Source organism: Callospermophilus lateralis, chromosome 12 (genome assembly GCF_048772815.1).
Source record: "Callospermophilus lateralis isolate mCalLat2 chromosome 12, mCalLat2.hap1, whole genome shotgun sequence".
NCBI lineage: Eukaryota > Metazoa > Chordata > Mammalia > Rodentia > Sciuridae > Callospermophilus > Callospermophilus lateralis.
Genome location: NC_135316.1, coordinates 76,592,400 through 76,607,922, shown reverse-complemented (window position 1 = coordinate 76,607,922; position 15,523 = coordinate 76,592,400). Strand labels below are relative to the sequence as shown.

The 15,523-nt window shown below is 34.9% G+C and overlaps 1 protein-coding gene across 4 annotated transcripts in view; it reads right to left on the bottom strand.

Annotated features, from left to right (window-relative positions):
* Positions 1 to 807: 807 nt before the first annotated feature.
* The window catches only part of Vps36 (vacuolar protein sorting 36 homolog), a 30,078-nt gene continuing 15,362 nt past the window's right edge, over positions 808 to 15,523 (bottom strand). For 3 of the 4 annotated variants that reach the window (XM_076872125.1, XM_076872127.1, XM_076872128.1), the window contains 8 exons: positions 10,041 to 10,073; positions 9,848 to 9,925; positions 8,995 to 9,129; positions 7,377 to 7,442; positions 5,690 to 5,754; positions 5,013 to 5,097; positions 3,995 to 4,071; positions 808 to 3,907 (listed from right to left, as the gene is read on the bottom strand). In XM_076872125.1, the coding sequence (XP_076728240.1) occupies positions 3,814 to 3,907; positions 3,995 to 4,071; positions 5,013 to 5,097; positions 5,690 to 5,754; positions 7,377 to 7,442; positions 8,995 to 9,129; positions 9,848 to 9,925; positions 10,041 to 10,073 (633 nt within the window). In that variant the 3' untranslated portion in view covers positions 808 to 3,813. The remainder of the gene's footprint in view (positions 3,908 to 3,994; positions 4,072 to 5,012; positions 5,098 to 5,689; positions 5,755 to 7,376; positions 7,443 to 8,994; positions 9,130 to 9,847; positions 9,926 to 10,040; positions 10,074 to 15,523) is intronic. The other variant, XM_076872126.1, reaches the window with a different exon arrangement.

Genomic DNA, 15,523 nt, shown 5'->3' with positions numbered 1-15,523 from the left:
AATAAAGATGTTGTGTCCACCGAAAATGAAAAATATTAAAAAAATTCTCTATCTCTTAAAAAAAAAAAAAAACACAAAAAAACTGAAGGCTCCCTCAGTCCTCCACAGTATGGTACTTGTTCCCTATCCATGGCACTTCACTCTACCTTCAGTGAAAAGTTGTTTCACTGTATTTCATTTCTCCAACAATTCCACCCTCTTCTTCAAGGCAGGGCAGTATATTATTTGTATTATCCTACCCCTTTGCCTAATGCTTCACAAAGTTCCTCACACAAAACCTGTATGTATTTAAAAAAAAAAAAAAAGATTCTTTTAGATTGAATTGAACGAGAGCTAAAGTAGGATAAAGTGTAGGTAAATTATAAATAGGTATATACATCAAGGCTAATTCATTCAGTAAATATTTATTGAATGCTTACTGTGTGCCAGGCCCTGTTCTAGGCTCTGGGGATATATTTATGAACAAGCCAGACAAAAATCTCTGCCCTTGTGGAGCTTACACTCTAGATCTATCATAAGGTATGGGATCAGCAATAAATTTACATAAATCCAACCATTTGTATTAGCAAAAAGACACATTTAAATAGTGTGATTTTTTTTTTTTCCCTGTGATGCTGAGGATGGAACCCAGGGTCTCACACATGCCATGCAGGTGCTGTATTTCTGAGTCATACTTCTAGCCCTAAAATGGTGTATTTATTAATGCTATAAAAGTCTATTGTTGGTATACAGTTTTTATTATATATTGTACTTACTATATGCATGATATATTCACACCTACATATCACTCCACAGGGATTCAAACTATAAGATTATAAAGAGAACTTTATTGGCAATTTAAGAGATTTTCAGGGATCATGTTGAGCATGCGCTATTTTGTCCTTAGGCGAAATCTGTAAAACCTAACCACCTTATAAGCTGTGACTCCATTGAAGATGCTGAGATTGGTGGGCAAAAGAAAACCATTTTAAATATATGAATTTGAGAGTGATGAAATGATGAACCGACATTCTGATCAGCCTGGTCTGGTGACAGGGAACTACAGCTACACATTCGCGCAAACACACAGGGTCTACACACGATGGGATTCACATCCAGCATTAAGAGGAGGAAAAAAAAACAACAGTTCATGACTCATTTCTCATGTTTAAAGATAACTAAAATAGTAAGCACTTGAAGTCATAAATATTTATAAGCAATGCTTAATTATAAAATCTAAAAGAAAAATTCTTAACATACTGGCTTGGTATGACTAAAAGTTTATCATTTTCACATGTTTTTCACAAAGTATTTATAAAAGAACACCAAGGTAAGAAAATCATTTTAATATTTTGCAATCATTTTACTATATACACATTAATATCAGTCATTTAACCCTGAAAACAACCTTCACTTATACAATGTAAAAAAATTTTTCTTGACAGGAAGTGATATTTATTGAATGCTAGAAATACTCCATTACCATAAAGCTACAAAGAGATTCATGCTCCTATGAGCAAAGTTAGGAGAACAAAAATAAGCACCAAGGCAGAACTTTTTTGCACTTAGGGCCTGATTGGTTGTATCTAAACATAACCTCTAACAATAAAAGACAAAAATAACACCTCATTTAGCAAAAAATAAAAATACAAATGGAGGTCTGGAAAAAGTGAAAAATGCCCATTTTTAAAATAAAATAATAAAATCAATTTTACTTATTCTTTAGTTAATGTGACATCTGAAAAGCATATTCATGTCATTTTTCTTTAGATCACTCTCAACATCTCATATTGTTTCATTTTTTTTCATCTGTTGTCACATTAAAGTAAATAGTATGTTGAATTATGTCAGCTTGCTGTAATGAATCCCAACTATTAGAACTAGATCCAGAAGCTCCAACAACCTTATCTGCAACTACCCCAACATGTGAAACAGATTATTATTTATCTCTGTTAATTTTTAAGATCCCTAGCCAGTCAAGATACTGTGATTTGTGTGTGTGTGTGCTTATGTATGTACACACAGGTCTGCCAGAGCCATGTGACAGAGTGAGTGCAACCCAGAGGGGAGATGTACAAACAAGTTTATATTATGGTCCAACTAACCCCCTAAAAGATTTGGGTGGCCAGACACTATTACTTCCAAAATAAACCTGAGGCTGAGCAATGAGGTAATTAGGGGATCTGTCACCACAATGAAGAGTCAGTGACAGGTTTGGAAAACAAAGACTAAAGCAGGATGCCTTGGCCACAGCATTCCCATGACACTGGAAAACACCAAGCAGCAACAGACACTTTTCAGGAAGGGATCAGAGGTAGGGAATCCCCTTACCTGTGGCTGAGGACCTCGGCACCTCCCAAGGGGGCATTTGCAGTGGCCTCTACCTCACCTAGTAGGAAAGTCCTGGAGTGTGCACCTGGGCATCCCTCCTCTTGGTGCCAAGGATTTTCCCCACTCGTACACTATCCCCCCTGGAGAATTGGCTAAAAACAACGCTACTCTTCTGTGTCCAACTCGGTCTCAGAAAGGGGGTCTCCTGTCCCGTAGGGGTCCCTGAGTTGGAGGTAATGCTGATACACTGCACACTGTAGAGCAGTAACATATGAAGTCAGCCAGTCCACTTTAAAAGTCAAGCACTCTACAGGCAACATTGGATAGTTATTGTTGTCTCAGTATTAACACCTTTTACCAAGATAGTTTCTTCACACAACTTATAATGTGTAGGGCAAAGAAGAAATACATATTTCTGAAATATGATAGAAAGAGTTTTTTTTTTTTTTTAAGTTCAGTGTTAAGATTCCTTAAGGGAGGGAGAAGGAGGTATATTACTTTTCCACTTTCTCTTTCCATCCTTGGCTTCCAGGTAATAGAGCACTAAGGTTCCTGTGAAATTAGCTAAAGGTTCCCACTGCCCTTCCACCCGCAGAACAATTCTATGGAATTCCTAAGCCATCTACCTCCCAAATTTGTAATCGTAACTCTGGGCATGTCTATACAGCTCTTTAATTCAGTTTCAAAATCCACAGCATTTTTTAAACAAAATGACACAGTTGCATTCTTTAAATGCCAGCCATGAAATCATCACTTAAAAAACAAACAAAAAACCTATTTAGAATATAAATGTAAGTCAAATAAGATTTTCTTCTTAATTTTTTTTTTTTTTTCTGTGCTAGAGCTATGAGCCAGGGCCTCATACATGCTAGGCAAGAGCTCTTCCAGAGCCACACTCCCAGCCCTCTCCTTTTTTAAAGGTGTTTCGTTTGGTCTGTCGAAGACATGCCCATGACTGCTTTAAAAAGCCCTTAGGAAGAGCCTCATGGGGTATAGTAAAGTTTGATATTTTGTTCCAATGTTGTCAGGTTCTTAAACTGCACTGTAGCTATGACTTCCTTCAAGAAAACCCCCCAAAATGGGTGCATCAGACACAGAGGAAAACATTCATAATTCAGTGAATTTTAGTCATACCAAATTAATAACCTAACCTATCCAAACATGCAACTTATCTTTTTCCTCCTTCAAGGACTTAAATTCCCTTCTTCACTAAATGGTTACTTTTGGGAATCAAAATCTACTGTATTTCAAGTTAAACTCGGAGGTTTTGCACAACTATAGCATGATTTTAAATTCATATTGGCATTCATTTTTCTGTATTTTCCTTTATGTATCCTAAAAAAGTTCTCAGAACCATAATATTTAGGGAGAGATTAAAAGAGTTTTATATCATTCTGTGAAATTCTAATAAATCTTCAGTTTATCGGGGTTTATCTCTTAGCTCAGTGTCACACAATCTACCAGATAAAAGTATGGACAAAAAGTATTTCAAATACAAAACCCTTAGCTCTGTGTCATAAATAAATTTGGGTAAAACCGCAAGCCTTCCACTGAGTCATCTCGGCAAAGATGACCCATCTTCTCTGCAAGCAGTAACCTAGGAATAAAAAGAAGAAAACTTTAATTACCTGTCCATTCAGAAACACAAATACAAACTATAAAGAACGGCAAAGGCCTAACTTACCTTTCTTTGGCCAGGAGGACAGACATTCCCACGAGCTTGGCAAACTCTTCTGATGTTAGGGATCCTTTTTCTGAAACCTATCAAAACCACAGAACAGATTAAAAAAAAAAAAGTTATTAGTTTAGTACACCTCTGTACTAACCTTAGGCAGAATATATAACTGAATATACAGGAAATAATGTTCTGATTTTTCTAATAAAATCCAAAGAATGTTCACTTAAAATTAAATCTTAATAAGTGCTTAAATCTATAAAAAAGTTATGAACCCAGAACAAATAGAGCAGAAGCTAAAATATCAACATGAAGCCCTTATAACATAACAGAGCCAAACACTATACTAAAGCCTAGAAAGAGTTACTGTATATTCTGAAAGGAGCACATAACAAATTTTAATCAAATTAGTACTATGTGCTCTAGTAAAGGATCCATATATATAGGTTTAGTTTAAAATGTGTGGCAGAATTTCTATAGTCTTGGGGTTTTCATATAGCTTGAACTGAAACGTACAATAATTATGAATTATTAAATTACACAGGTTCAGCTTAAAGGCTTAACAACAATAGCATTTCAGGTATACTAATGGGTAATTTTGGCAGTTTGGCCAGTTAAAATCCATCTAAACTGTATTCGCTCTTCAAATTTGTTGAAGCAGTTATTTCACAAAACAAATTCTAATGTTTTATAATGCTGTTTATGTAGGTGTTAACTTAAAGAAAACGTTTAATTTTGTGTAACATTCTAATTAAGAAAGTTAGAACTTCAGTAGAAAAGCCAGAACTTCACTAATTCTAACTCTCCTTACTTTCAAGATTTTAAGAGGGCCAATAAGCTTCCAAAAGCTTTTAATGAATGACTTTGATTACTATGTATTCATTGTGTATAATAAATCATTTTTAATTAAGTCTGTGAATGTTAATTTTTTAATAAAGCTAAATTCAAAAGAAAATCTTGTTCTCAAATCAGTAAACATTTGGGTCTTCATGAGTTTTAATGAATGGAGGAAACTGGTTTCACATACTGTCTCCAGGGCTGCAGCTACCATTTCCTCTTCCTTGTGGGACTGAAGCTCAATTACCATGACACCACTGTCAAAAACCCGGAGTCTGAAAACCAGATATGTGAGAACAAAGTCAAGAATCATCTGGGATATTCAACTAGTAAGAAGAAGCACACACTTTTTATTTTCTTTTATGCCAGGAATGAGGACAACGATAATCACACAACATTTAAAATATAATGAATGACCACAAGTAACTATGACAGAACTAAAGTGTTCCTGAATTAACAGGTAATAATATTACTACATTATTACTAGAATCTACATGCTAAATAAAATATGTCTGACTACCTTTCTTTTAACTCCACAGCTGAACACCTGAACTTCTGAATTTCCAGAACGTCAAACACAAACCATCTAAAGGAAAGAGCTGGTTATCCTGAGTTCCTAGGAGGAGCTCACAGTCTTATCTTCTTCCCTCAAATCAACAAGAATCTGGGAATCCCATTAGGACACACCCAGTATGATAGGATGAAAACCAGGATGACAGAAGATGCTTGTGGTGCCAGGTGAACTCTAGTCACATATAAGTTCAAGAGGACTACATTTTGCAGCATGGTAAACTTGGTTGAGCTTTTGGTTCTTTCCTGGGCAGAATCATGGTTACAGATGGCAAACTTCTGTGAAGGTTCCTTTACCTGAGAGGTAATTTCAGTGCTTCTAGCATCTTGCATGCATTCACTAAATCTTCTGGTGAGAGCAACTAATGGGGAAAAGAAATCCAGTTTACACTGCAAGTCAATAAGTGTAATGCTATATAATTGTAATGATCACTAAAACATAATAGGAAATTTAAAAATTAGCATTTATCAAGAAAATTATGTGGTTTAATATTACAAAGCAAAAGGAACTAACAAATGAGCCAAATGCTTCAATTCATTGAAGCAGTGCCTTCCAAAAGAAATACTATATATAACTTTAAAATTGTAGTAGCAACATGAAAAGGAAAGGAAAAAAAAAAAAAAAGAAATGGTATAGTAGCTGGGAATATAGCTTAGGAGTGCCCAAGGTCCTGAGTTCAATCCCCAGCATTGAAAAAAACGTTTTTTTGAGATGCTGACATTTAACATTTCTTTATTTTGTACTAATCTTTTAACTCTAGTATATTGCAAGCTCACAATCATCACCTGTAGTTGGCTAGTGGCACCCTTTTGGCTAGTGCAGCTTTAACAGATCACAACCGTTGCAGGGACAAGCACAGCTCTGAATCATACAGGATGGCTCCAGAGGCAGTCCCCTGAGGCCTGGGTGCAAATCCCTGTCAAACCACTGTCTCGAGATGTGGCCTTGGCCAAGTTATTTAATGTAAGCCTCAATTTCCTCATCCCCAAATTATACCTAGGACGGGGACAGTAAAGGAGCTACCTCACCGAGTGAGTGGGAGGATAAACGAGGCAACACATACAGAGGGCCTGGTAGGTAGTGAGCACTTGCTGAGGCCACTTATGATGACTGTTCACACACACAACGGAGGCTTAGCTCTGGGCTGGGATGAAGGCTGCAAAGACATGCGTTAGAATCATCTGCATAGAGGTGACTGTGTTTGGCTGCTGGGACACAAAGGGAACCTGGACAGGACCTTGGAGGCCAAGGATGTGTGGGTGTGACAGGGCAGACAGAGGAGCAAGGCAATCTGTATCTAACTGCCCTCCCCCCCAACCCCCACCCCCGCCGCTTTTATTTATTTATTTATTTTTAATTAATTTTTTTTTCTTTTAAATGACATCACAAACCCAGAAAAATTGCATATCTTTATGTGATACCATGTAATTTTTGGTTTGTGTATGCATTGAATAATGTTTAAATCAAGTTAAACATGTTTATCTCCTCAGATATTTATTAATTCTCTGTGGAGAAAACTTTCAAAATCCTTTCTGCTAGGTTCTTTAAACAGACCATACTTATGTCTACAGTTAATATGCTAATAGTACCCCAGAGCTGTTTCCTCCTATCTAACTGTAACTTAGGAACAAATTAACTATTGCAGAGAAAGAGGTTCCTGCACAACCTCATTCTTCACAACAAAAATGCAGAATATTAGAGATGAAACATATCATTCACTCAAAATCCTTATGTTAAGGGTAAGTTGGATCCCAGAGAAGTTATGAAGCTACTCAAGGTCACTCAGCAATCACTGGCAAACCCAGATACAAAATCTTCCTCCTAGATCCCAGCATACTATTATTTTCACCACACTACACTATTTCTCAAAATAGCTTAGATATTCACAACCCTTCCTCAAATTGTATTCACTCTAGGGGAATTTGTATTATATCAAGAAAGTCTATATTTGGCTAAGAGAGTATCTAAATATTCTGTACTTACTTCCATTCCTCGAGCCCGGTTTACTAAACAGTACACCTCTGTGAGTGACATTATTCCGCCTCGTTCCTATTAAGATGAGATTAAAAAACAACAACAACAACAAAAGTATTACAATTAGCACCAGTTAGCATTTCTTAGCAGAAATCATGAATTGCAGTGAAATTACAAATCAGAAAAAATTCTTAAGAAGTTTTAAAAAACTAGACTTATACACAAGAGAGCCTATTCAGGTATCAAGAGGCATTTCACCTTCAGTATTTGGACTTTAATGTTGTTATTACTGTTTTAGCATTTACTTACTTGAAAGGAGAGGCACATGTAAGTACATTTACATGTGTAAAGTCATTCCACCTATCCCTATCATGTCACTTCATAATCCTTGAAGATTTCATGTCAAATATTTTTGCAAAAAATCTGTAATGTGATCACTATGTGAAGCTATTTTTTAAAAAACTTTGTGCCAGTATTACTTTAAAATAAGTTATTACTAAACTGTTCTTAGTATAAGATTAGGATGCACAGAATACTCATGAATATATACTAGTGCAGTGGCAATGATTATTAGGTGAAATAAAGAAATAAATAGGAAACATAGTATTAAATAAGAATACTGTCATTTTGTAGCCCCTAATGAAATGACAGACCAAATAATGACTGTCAGTGGCTGCTGACATGACAAAAAGTCAACCTGTGCCTCCTGAAGTATACAGCACTCTCTATGAAATATTCTTTCCAGAAAAAAAAAAAAAAGCTCTATTTATAACAGTTAATAGGGAATATGTAAAATGGAAGCCTTATTAAAACTACACAGTCAGCCAAGCTATGAGACATTCTGGACTAAACTACCAATTTTTCAACAAATATATTTTAGGAGTGGAAGGCAGGGAGAGAGAGAGGGCAATGAAAAACCCATGGACTTAAAGAGAATGAACCAAAACTTAAGAGACAAATAAATTAATTATAATATATTCTGATCTGAAAAAACAACTATAAGAGAAAATGTAAACAATAACTAGATATTTGATATTAAGGATCATTAGGTGTGGAATGGGATTATAGTTACATTTAAAGATGTCTATCATTACAGTTACTGAAAATATTTACAGATAAAATGATGTGATATCTAGGATTTGCTTTAAAATAACTTTGGAAGTTGGTTTATAGATGAAGCTGGGTGATGGGCATATAGGGGATTCATTATATTACTGATTTTGGCATATGTTTGAAATACTTCTTGATACAGAGGCTTTAATAAAGTTTTGATCACCTGAATACTGTTACACTAAATGAATCTGCATTACAGAATTATTAATAGTATAATATACATTATGGACTAGATAAACAGAAACATCTATAGAAAAATATAATACATTTTTAAATTAGAAAAGCATATTAAATAGATTTATAGTCATAGATATCTGAAATGCAAATTGAAAGCAATTTAGAGTATTATAAAGACTCATTAATAAGTACACTAGACTAATTTAATACTCCAAAAAAAATAGTATGTTGATTGATAGTAACCACATCATGAAAGGAGTTAGGCTCTTGTTAAGCTTTGTGATATCATGGAAATAATTTAACATAGTTTTTAAAGTATACTTAGGTTTGGTTTTACCTCTAAAGGCACCTGCAATATTCCAGCCAGCTGTTTGGCCAGCTGCATGTGGTACTGTGTTCCTGAGCCGTAGGTTTCTCTGGTAACTGGGTTAGCTATTCCCATGCTCAGCAAGTAGGACTTAAACCTGATGGTCTATAATGAGAGGAGAAAATGCATGAGAAGACGATGTAGAACTCTTTTCTCCACCCCAACATTTGAAATCCTTCCATCAGAAATTCAATTCTGCTCAATTTTCTCTATATACCTATTTCTTCACTATGTTTCTATGCCATGAACTATAAGGCAGTGGATTTCTAGTAGTTCCTTGCAGAAATCTGAATTATTCTCCTTCCTTCTATGTTTATCTCTCATCCTGTTTATATCACAAGTTTGGTGTGAGAGAGAATTTATATAATGACAATATATTTAATATCAACCAAATGATACAAGTGAAAATTTGGGGAAAAATAGGTGTGACCAGATTGTAGATAAATTTAATGAAACAGACATCAAATTTAAGGGTGTATGAAATAGCTACTCCTTACATCTTTCATTATGTTTTCTATACTTCAAGAAAAGGCATTGGAACAAACTTGAATCCTACTAGAGTTAACAAAATTTTTATGTCCACTTTTTCTTTAGCACTTTCACATACCCTCAAGTCCTAAAAGAAATGAAATGTTACTTTAAAAAGTAAACTGGGAATCTGAGGATTGTAGCTCAGTGGTAAGATGACCTTGGGTTCAATCCTCAGGAGAAAGGAAGGAAGGAAAGGGAAGGGAGGAAGAGAGACAGCAAGCAAGCAAACTGGAAAGCCATGGCTGTATTATTGGTGCCACGTGGTTTCTAAGACGTTAAAGGGCATCTTTACCTCATCTTCTGTGATGTCACCCTGCTTCTCTTTAATTTTATTAGCAATTGATTTTGATAACTCCACCATTTCCTTAGCCTGTCAAAAGAAAAGACTAAAAAGAAACAATGTCCCCAAAGTATCTTCTAACAAAATATATTTTCAAAATTGCAGCATAGCTGGTATGAATTTTGGAGGTGTAAATGACAAATACCTTGATCATTAGCTTGCTGAGGTCTTCAAAGGCCTGAAATGAGAAATGTAATTTTTACTGGAATCCATCTAAAGAATGAAAATGAATGAAGCATCCTCTATTTTCTTCCCTATAATACAAATTTATGAAATTTCCTTAGAAATATCAATTGTTAATAAAATAATTATATAAGTAATATATCTACCTTATCTTATAAATCCACTCTACCTAAGAAACCATACATTTTTCAAAATAAAGTGCAACAAAAACTTTTCAGATTTTCAAAAATAATATAATCATTACTGATTAAACAAACAAAAGGAAACATAAATTATAGTCTAAAATATTATTTACTAAACTTGACACAAATCAGATAATCTGTCACTGGTTTTCCTGATAGGAGGTCAAGAATCAAGGGCCTTGTAAAGCTTTCCTGGTTGAAAATGGCATTGAACAGCTGCATGAATACCCTTTTGGGCTCAGGTATTTTGGCTGCAATAATAGGTATGATTTAACTGAAGCAGCCTCAGCCTGCCATTACTAAATGTTTATACTTGTAGCTTTGGATATGGTGGATATCACAAAAAGTATCCCAAAGCCACCAAATGTATCTGAATAAAATCTACCAGTTGTTTCATTTACTACAGCAAAAATATTCTTCAAACTTCATCAAACATGTTTCCAATAAATTATTTCGAGTTACTGAAAATATCCTGCCAGTGCAGAATTTATCTAATTGACGTGTACAGATGTTATCTTTTTAAAAGCAATCAAGCAACTTGTTATTAATTGAAAAATTGGTCCAGAGTGACTGGTTATATATAATAGTGGCTCTGATCAGCTTATGCCCATCTGCAGAAAAGTATCCTCCATCTGCAAAAGAATTTTGCTAAAAGAATAGAGTGTTGTATAAGATTCTGATGGCCAGCACCAAGGTTAATACTGAAAACAAAGGATAATGTGCACACACCTAACAGGAATTTCCTCAGATAAACAAAAGGCTTAAACACTGAATTCTTATCAGCAACAGCCAGCAAATGCAGGAAACCTTCTGTGGGAAGCTCTGGGCACTAGCTCTGAAGCTAAGTCAATCTAACATTTAAATGGGGGCAAATCACACACCAACTGAGTTTTCAACAATAAAGCAGGCATTTTACACACTTAGATTTTTAAGTATATAAAATGTTAATAAATTTCTTATACTTGTGTAAAGGAAACTAATAGCATAAAATCTGAATTGAAATAACTTTATTGTATTATATTTTCATAGAAAAATTATACTAAAATGGTGAGACCACACGGAGTACATACATTTGCCTCTACTGTTTATAAATGATCAATAAAAAATATTTTAGTTTCTTATAAGAGTTTTTAAAAAATATTTTAATATAAAACATAAATAAAAGCTTTTTTTACTTCTATTTCTGTTATTATTCTGAAATTTGGAATTACCAACTATCAAAAACAAGGGATGATAAAGCCATTATAATACACAGTAAAGCAAGATGAATGCACATACCCAATTCTATTACTTTGTCGGTTTACCAAACTTTCTTTCCGTCTACTGTACCTATAACCAAATTTCTGCTCCAATTTTGAGAAAAACTGTATCTATTTAAAAACGATGGGTACCCTCTTAAGCTGACTTATAGCTCCTTCTTATCGGCTTTTAGTCATTACCTTAGTTATTAGTTTCAGTAACTCAATATATTCTTGAATTTTCAGTATCAATATCCTTGATTCTGCACCTTTGAGTAGTATTCCATTCCCTCAACCTGGATTCCTCTATTCCCTGATGCTCACTGTTAGCACCTTCTTATCTTTTAGGACTTTAACCCTATATTCCTGCTATTAACAAGCCTTCCTTGACCCCAAGGGAAATTCGAAGTCAACTGGTGTCCCTGCTGCAGCCTGTTTTCTCTGCACAAGGCCTCTCTCACTGTCGCTGTTTGTCTGGCCCTTGGCCCATGCCTGGAGCACCACCACAGTGCCCACAGCAGAGCAGAGAGCAAGAACCATCTGCTAAACCAACCCATGGTCTGCATGACAAGGCACAATGCTTGTGGAGAATCCTTTGAGCTTGTGACTCCATGAAAATTAGACTGAACTGGGATAACCTATGCATAAATTAAGAAAAACTTTAGGGGATGGGACTTAGCTCAGTGGCAGAGCATTCGCCTAGCATGTGTGGGGCACTGGGTTTGATCCTCAGCACCACATAAAAAAATAAAATAAAGGTATTTGTGTCCACCTACAACTAAAAAACAAATATTTTTAAAAAAGAAAAACTTTATTTTGAACATAACACCAAGTGAGCATGGCAGAAAAAAGAATATTAATAATGCAAAGTAGTTCACTGTTCCATGCCATCTCCTTACGTATTAACACAGAAGATGACAGTGAGTGTGACAGAAGAGCATCGTACCAGAGAACAATGATGCTCTGAGGTCCTGTGGCACTGTGCCCTTGCCTACGAGGCAGGAGACCATGACACTCATCCCCCTTGCTCCAGATCTAGCCATTTACTCTCATTTCTTCTCTGAATAATAAAAACTCTTCTAATGTTAAATGTTAAACGTCAGAATTTTATGGGAATAGAGGATTCTGAAGAGATTTAAGCTGGGGCAGCATAGTTAGTGAATCTCTCTAAATCCCAATATAAAGGCAGACAGGCAATTACATATTAAAACCAGAGACCACCAGGCATAGTGGCACATGCCTATAATCCTACTGACATAAAAGGCTGAGGCAGAAAGATGGCAAGTTCAAGGCCAGCCTCAGCAACTTAGCAAGACTGTCTCAAAATAAAATAAAAAGGGCTGGGATAAAGCTCAGTGGTAGAACACCTGGGGGTTCAATCCCTAGTATCACAAAACAAACAAACAAAACCAAGAGCCCTCAGGCAATATATACTACAAAGCTAAATGCCACAATATTGGCATAACCCCAGAGGAACATGCAGGTAATAGAGAGTGACAAGATCTGCATGATGTTGGCACTAGGTAGGAAAGAGAAAAGGAAAGCACATAAAAATAAATAAAAGAAAGATATTGTGTCGGTCTATAATAAATTAATAAAAGCTGATATGAGCTATGAAAGGACAATAAATCAGAAATTAGGTGAAGAGGTTCAGGAAAGGATTAAACATGAAAAATCATTTTGAAATAAAGCCTACCACTAAACAACACACAAGAATGAATAAAAACAATAGATAACAATTTAAGAGACATGTTTAAAAAAGGAAAATTTTCTAAATCAAAGTAAAATAAAGAGATAAAAGGCATTTGAAAGATAATCAAAAACAGTTCAAAATGGCAGTGACGTTGCAATACAGAGCTAATAGAGTTTCAGAAGGGAAAAACATCTGGGCAATCTTTAAAATTAAACAGAAAAACTTCTTGAAATTAAAAAAGTTTCTGAAACTACATACTGAAAAAGCACATTGTATACCTGAGAATAATAATCCAGAATAGCAGTCACATTTTATTATTGGGTTTAATAATAAGGAAAAAAAGAAATCTTTTAGGAAATTTAGTCTTTTTAGGAAAAATAATAAATGACTCTCTTTTTAACTATTTTTTAGTTGTTGATGGACCTTTATTTTATTCATTTATTTATATGCAATACTCAGAATTGAACCCAGTGCCTCACACATGTGAGGCAAGCATTCTACCACTGAGCCACAACCCCAGACACAGAAATAACTCTTAAAGGAAAAAAAGTTAATTATCCTCATTCTTTGTTATTTTAATTTTTAAGGTGTTAATGGATCTTTATTTTATTCATTTATTTATATGTGGTGCTGAGAATCGAACCTAATGCCTTGCACATGCTAGGCAAGCGTTCTACCCACTGAGCCACAACCCCAGCCCCATCCTCACTCTTTGACAGTAACACTTATGCCAGACAAAAAAGGTGAAGGGAACATACTAAAGGCACTAAAGGAAAAGAAAACGTGGTCAAGGATTTTAAATTGAGCAAAAGTGGCTGTCAAGTGTAAGGAACACAGGCATATCAGATACAAGGAATACTGTGCCCACAAGCACCTCCTGTAAAATCTACTAGAAAATGATCTGGGATAACCAAAATGACCAGTGGTAGTTGTCATAAGGACTGTTGGTATTAAATATTCTCCTGAAAGTGAGACTAAATGGGAGCTGGGGATGAGGGAGAAGGATGTGTGCAGGGGCTGAATGCTTAGATGATATGGATGGAACACCCCTATTTTTAATGGAAAAAGAATGGGGAGAACACATATAAAAATATTATTTTTTGCTATTTTAGTAATTATTTGGCAGTGTTGCCCTGAATTTGAATTGAAAGAACTGGTACAATCTCATGAGGCCCTTCATAAACAACAAAATCTTAGCTCTGTCTATTGAAAAGGCTGAAAAATAAATATCAACTCAATAGCTGTGGACACAGATTGTGATTTTCAAATATTATTTATCATTAAAAATAAAATAAAATAAACAGTTTCTCAGTTAAATGTTGATTTGAGATCTACAGCAGGAAATGTATAAGATGGCCCTGGAACTTCTGTTATATCATATATCAAGGAAACTACCAAAGTCCACCAGGTCATGTCAAAAGCATTCAGGAGCCAACCTGAAGAGGCTCCTACTTGCCAAAGATAGAATGATCTGAGCTTCAAATAGAATAAATAATTGCCATTGAGTGAACCCCATCAATACATTAAAATTCATGGTGACATTAAAAAAAAAAACCTACTCAGCTTCAAAGGATGATAAGGAACTAACTTATTCTGTTGATAATAAAGGAAAAAAACCAATTATCTTGCCTTTCCTTTATGAACTATGTCAGTGGAAAACCAAATTGCAGTTGAAGGGAAGTAGCTCTCTAAATAAAAAATATTCTAACAGGTATGAAAAATAAACAGAATACCACCATTTGTAATCATCCATGAACTAAGAAATATTGAACCTTAATAGCTACTAATATAACAACAACAACAAAATTAAGATATGCCTCCTGATGAAAGAACACAGTATCGCCTCTCATCTTGCCAAAGACTGAACGTGAGTGTTGGATTTACCTGCTCATTTGCAGGAAATAAAAATACACTTTGGATGGCTAAAGAACACCGAAAACTTTATCGTAAATAAATATTCAGCAAAACTATACCATGGGCATTTAATAGATCAAATGTCCTAATTCCTCAACAATAATATATATATTCAATTAGCAATCCCAGAATAGGTATTCAAAAATTATTTGCTTTGGGTTAATGCAATGGAACAACCAATCATGGACTGAAATCTCCAAAACTGTAAGCCAAAATAAACCTTTCTTCTTGTAAATTGATTGCTTCAGGTATCTTGTTAGTATAACAAAAAGTTGACTAACAAGATCATGTGTTTAGATATATTAATTACAGAATCTAATCATAACTGGCTTTCTTAACCAGAGTTCTTTCCCCTTTACTTGAATTTCCTCTTTTATGATGAGGTTTTAAAGCATCATAATATATATAGACAGTATTA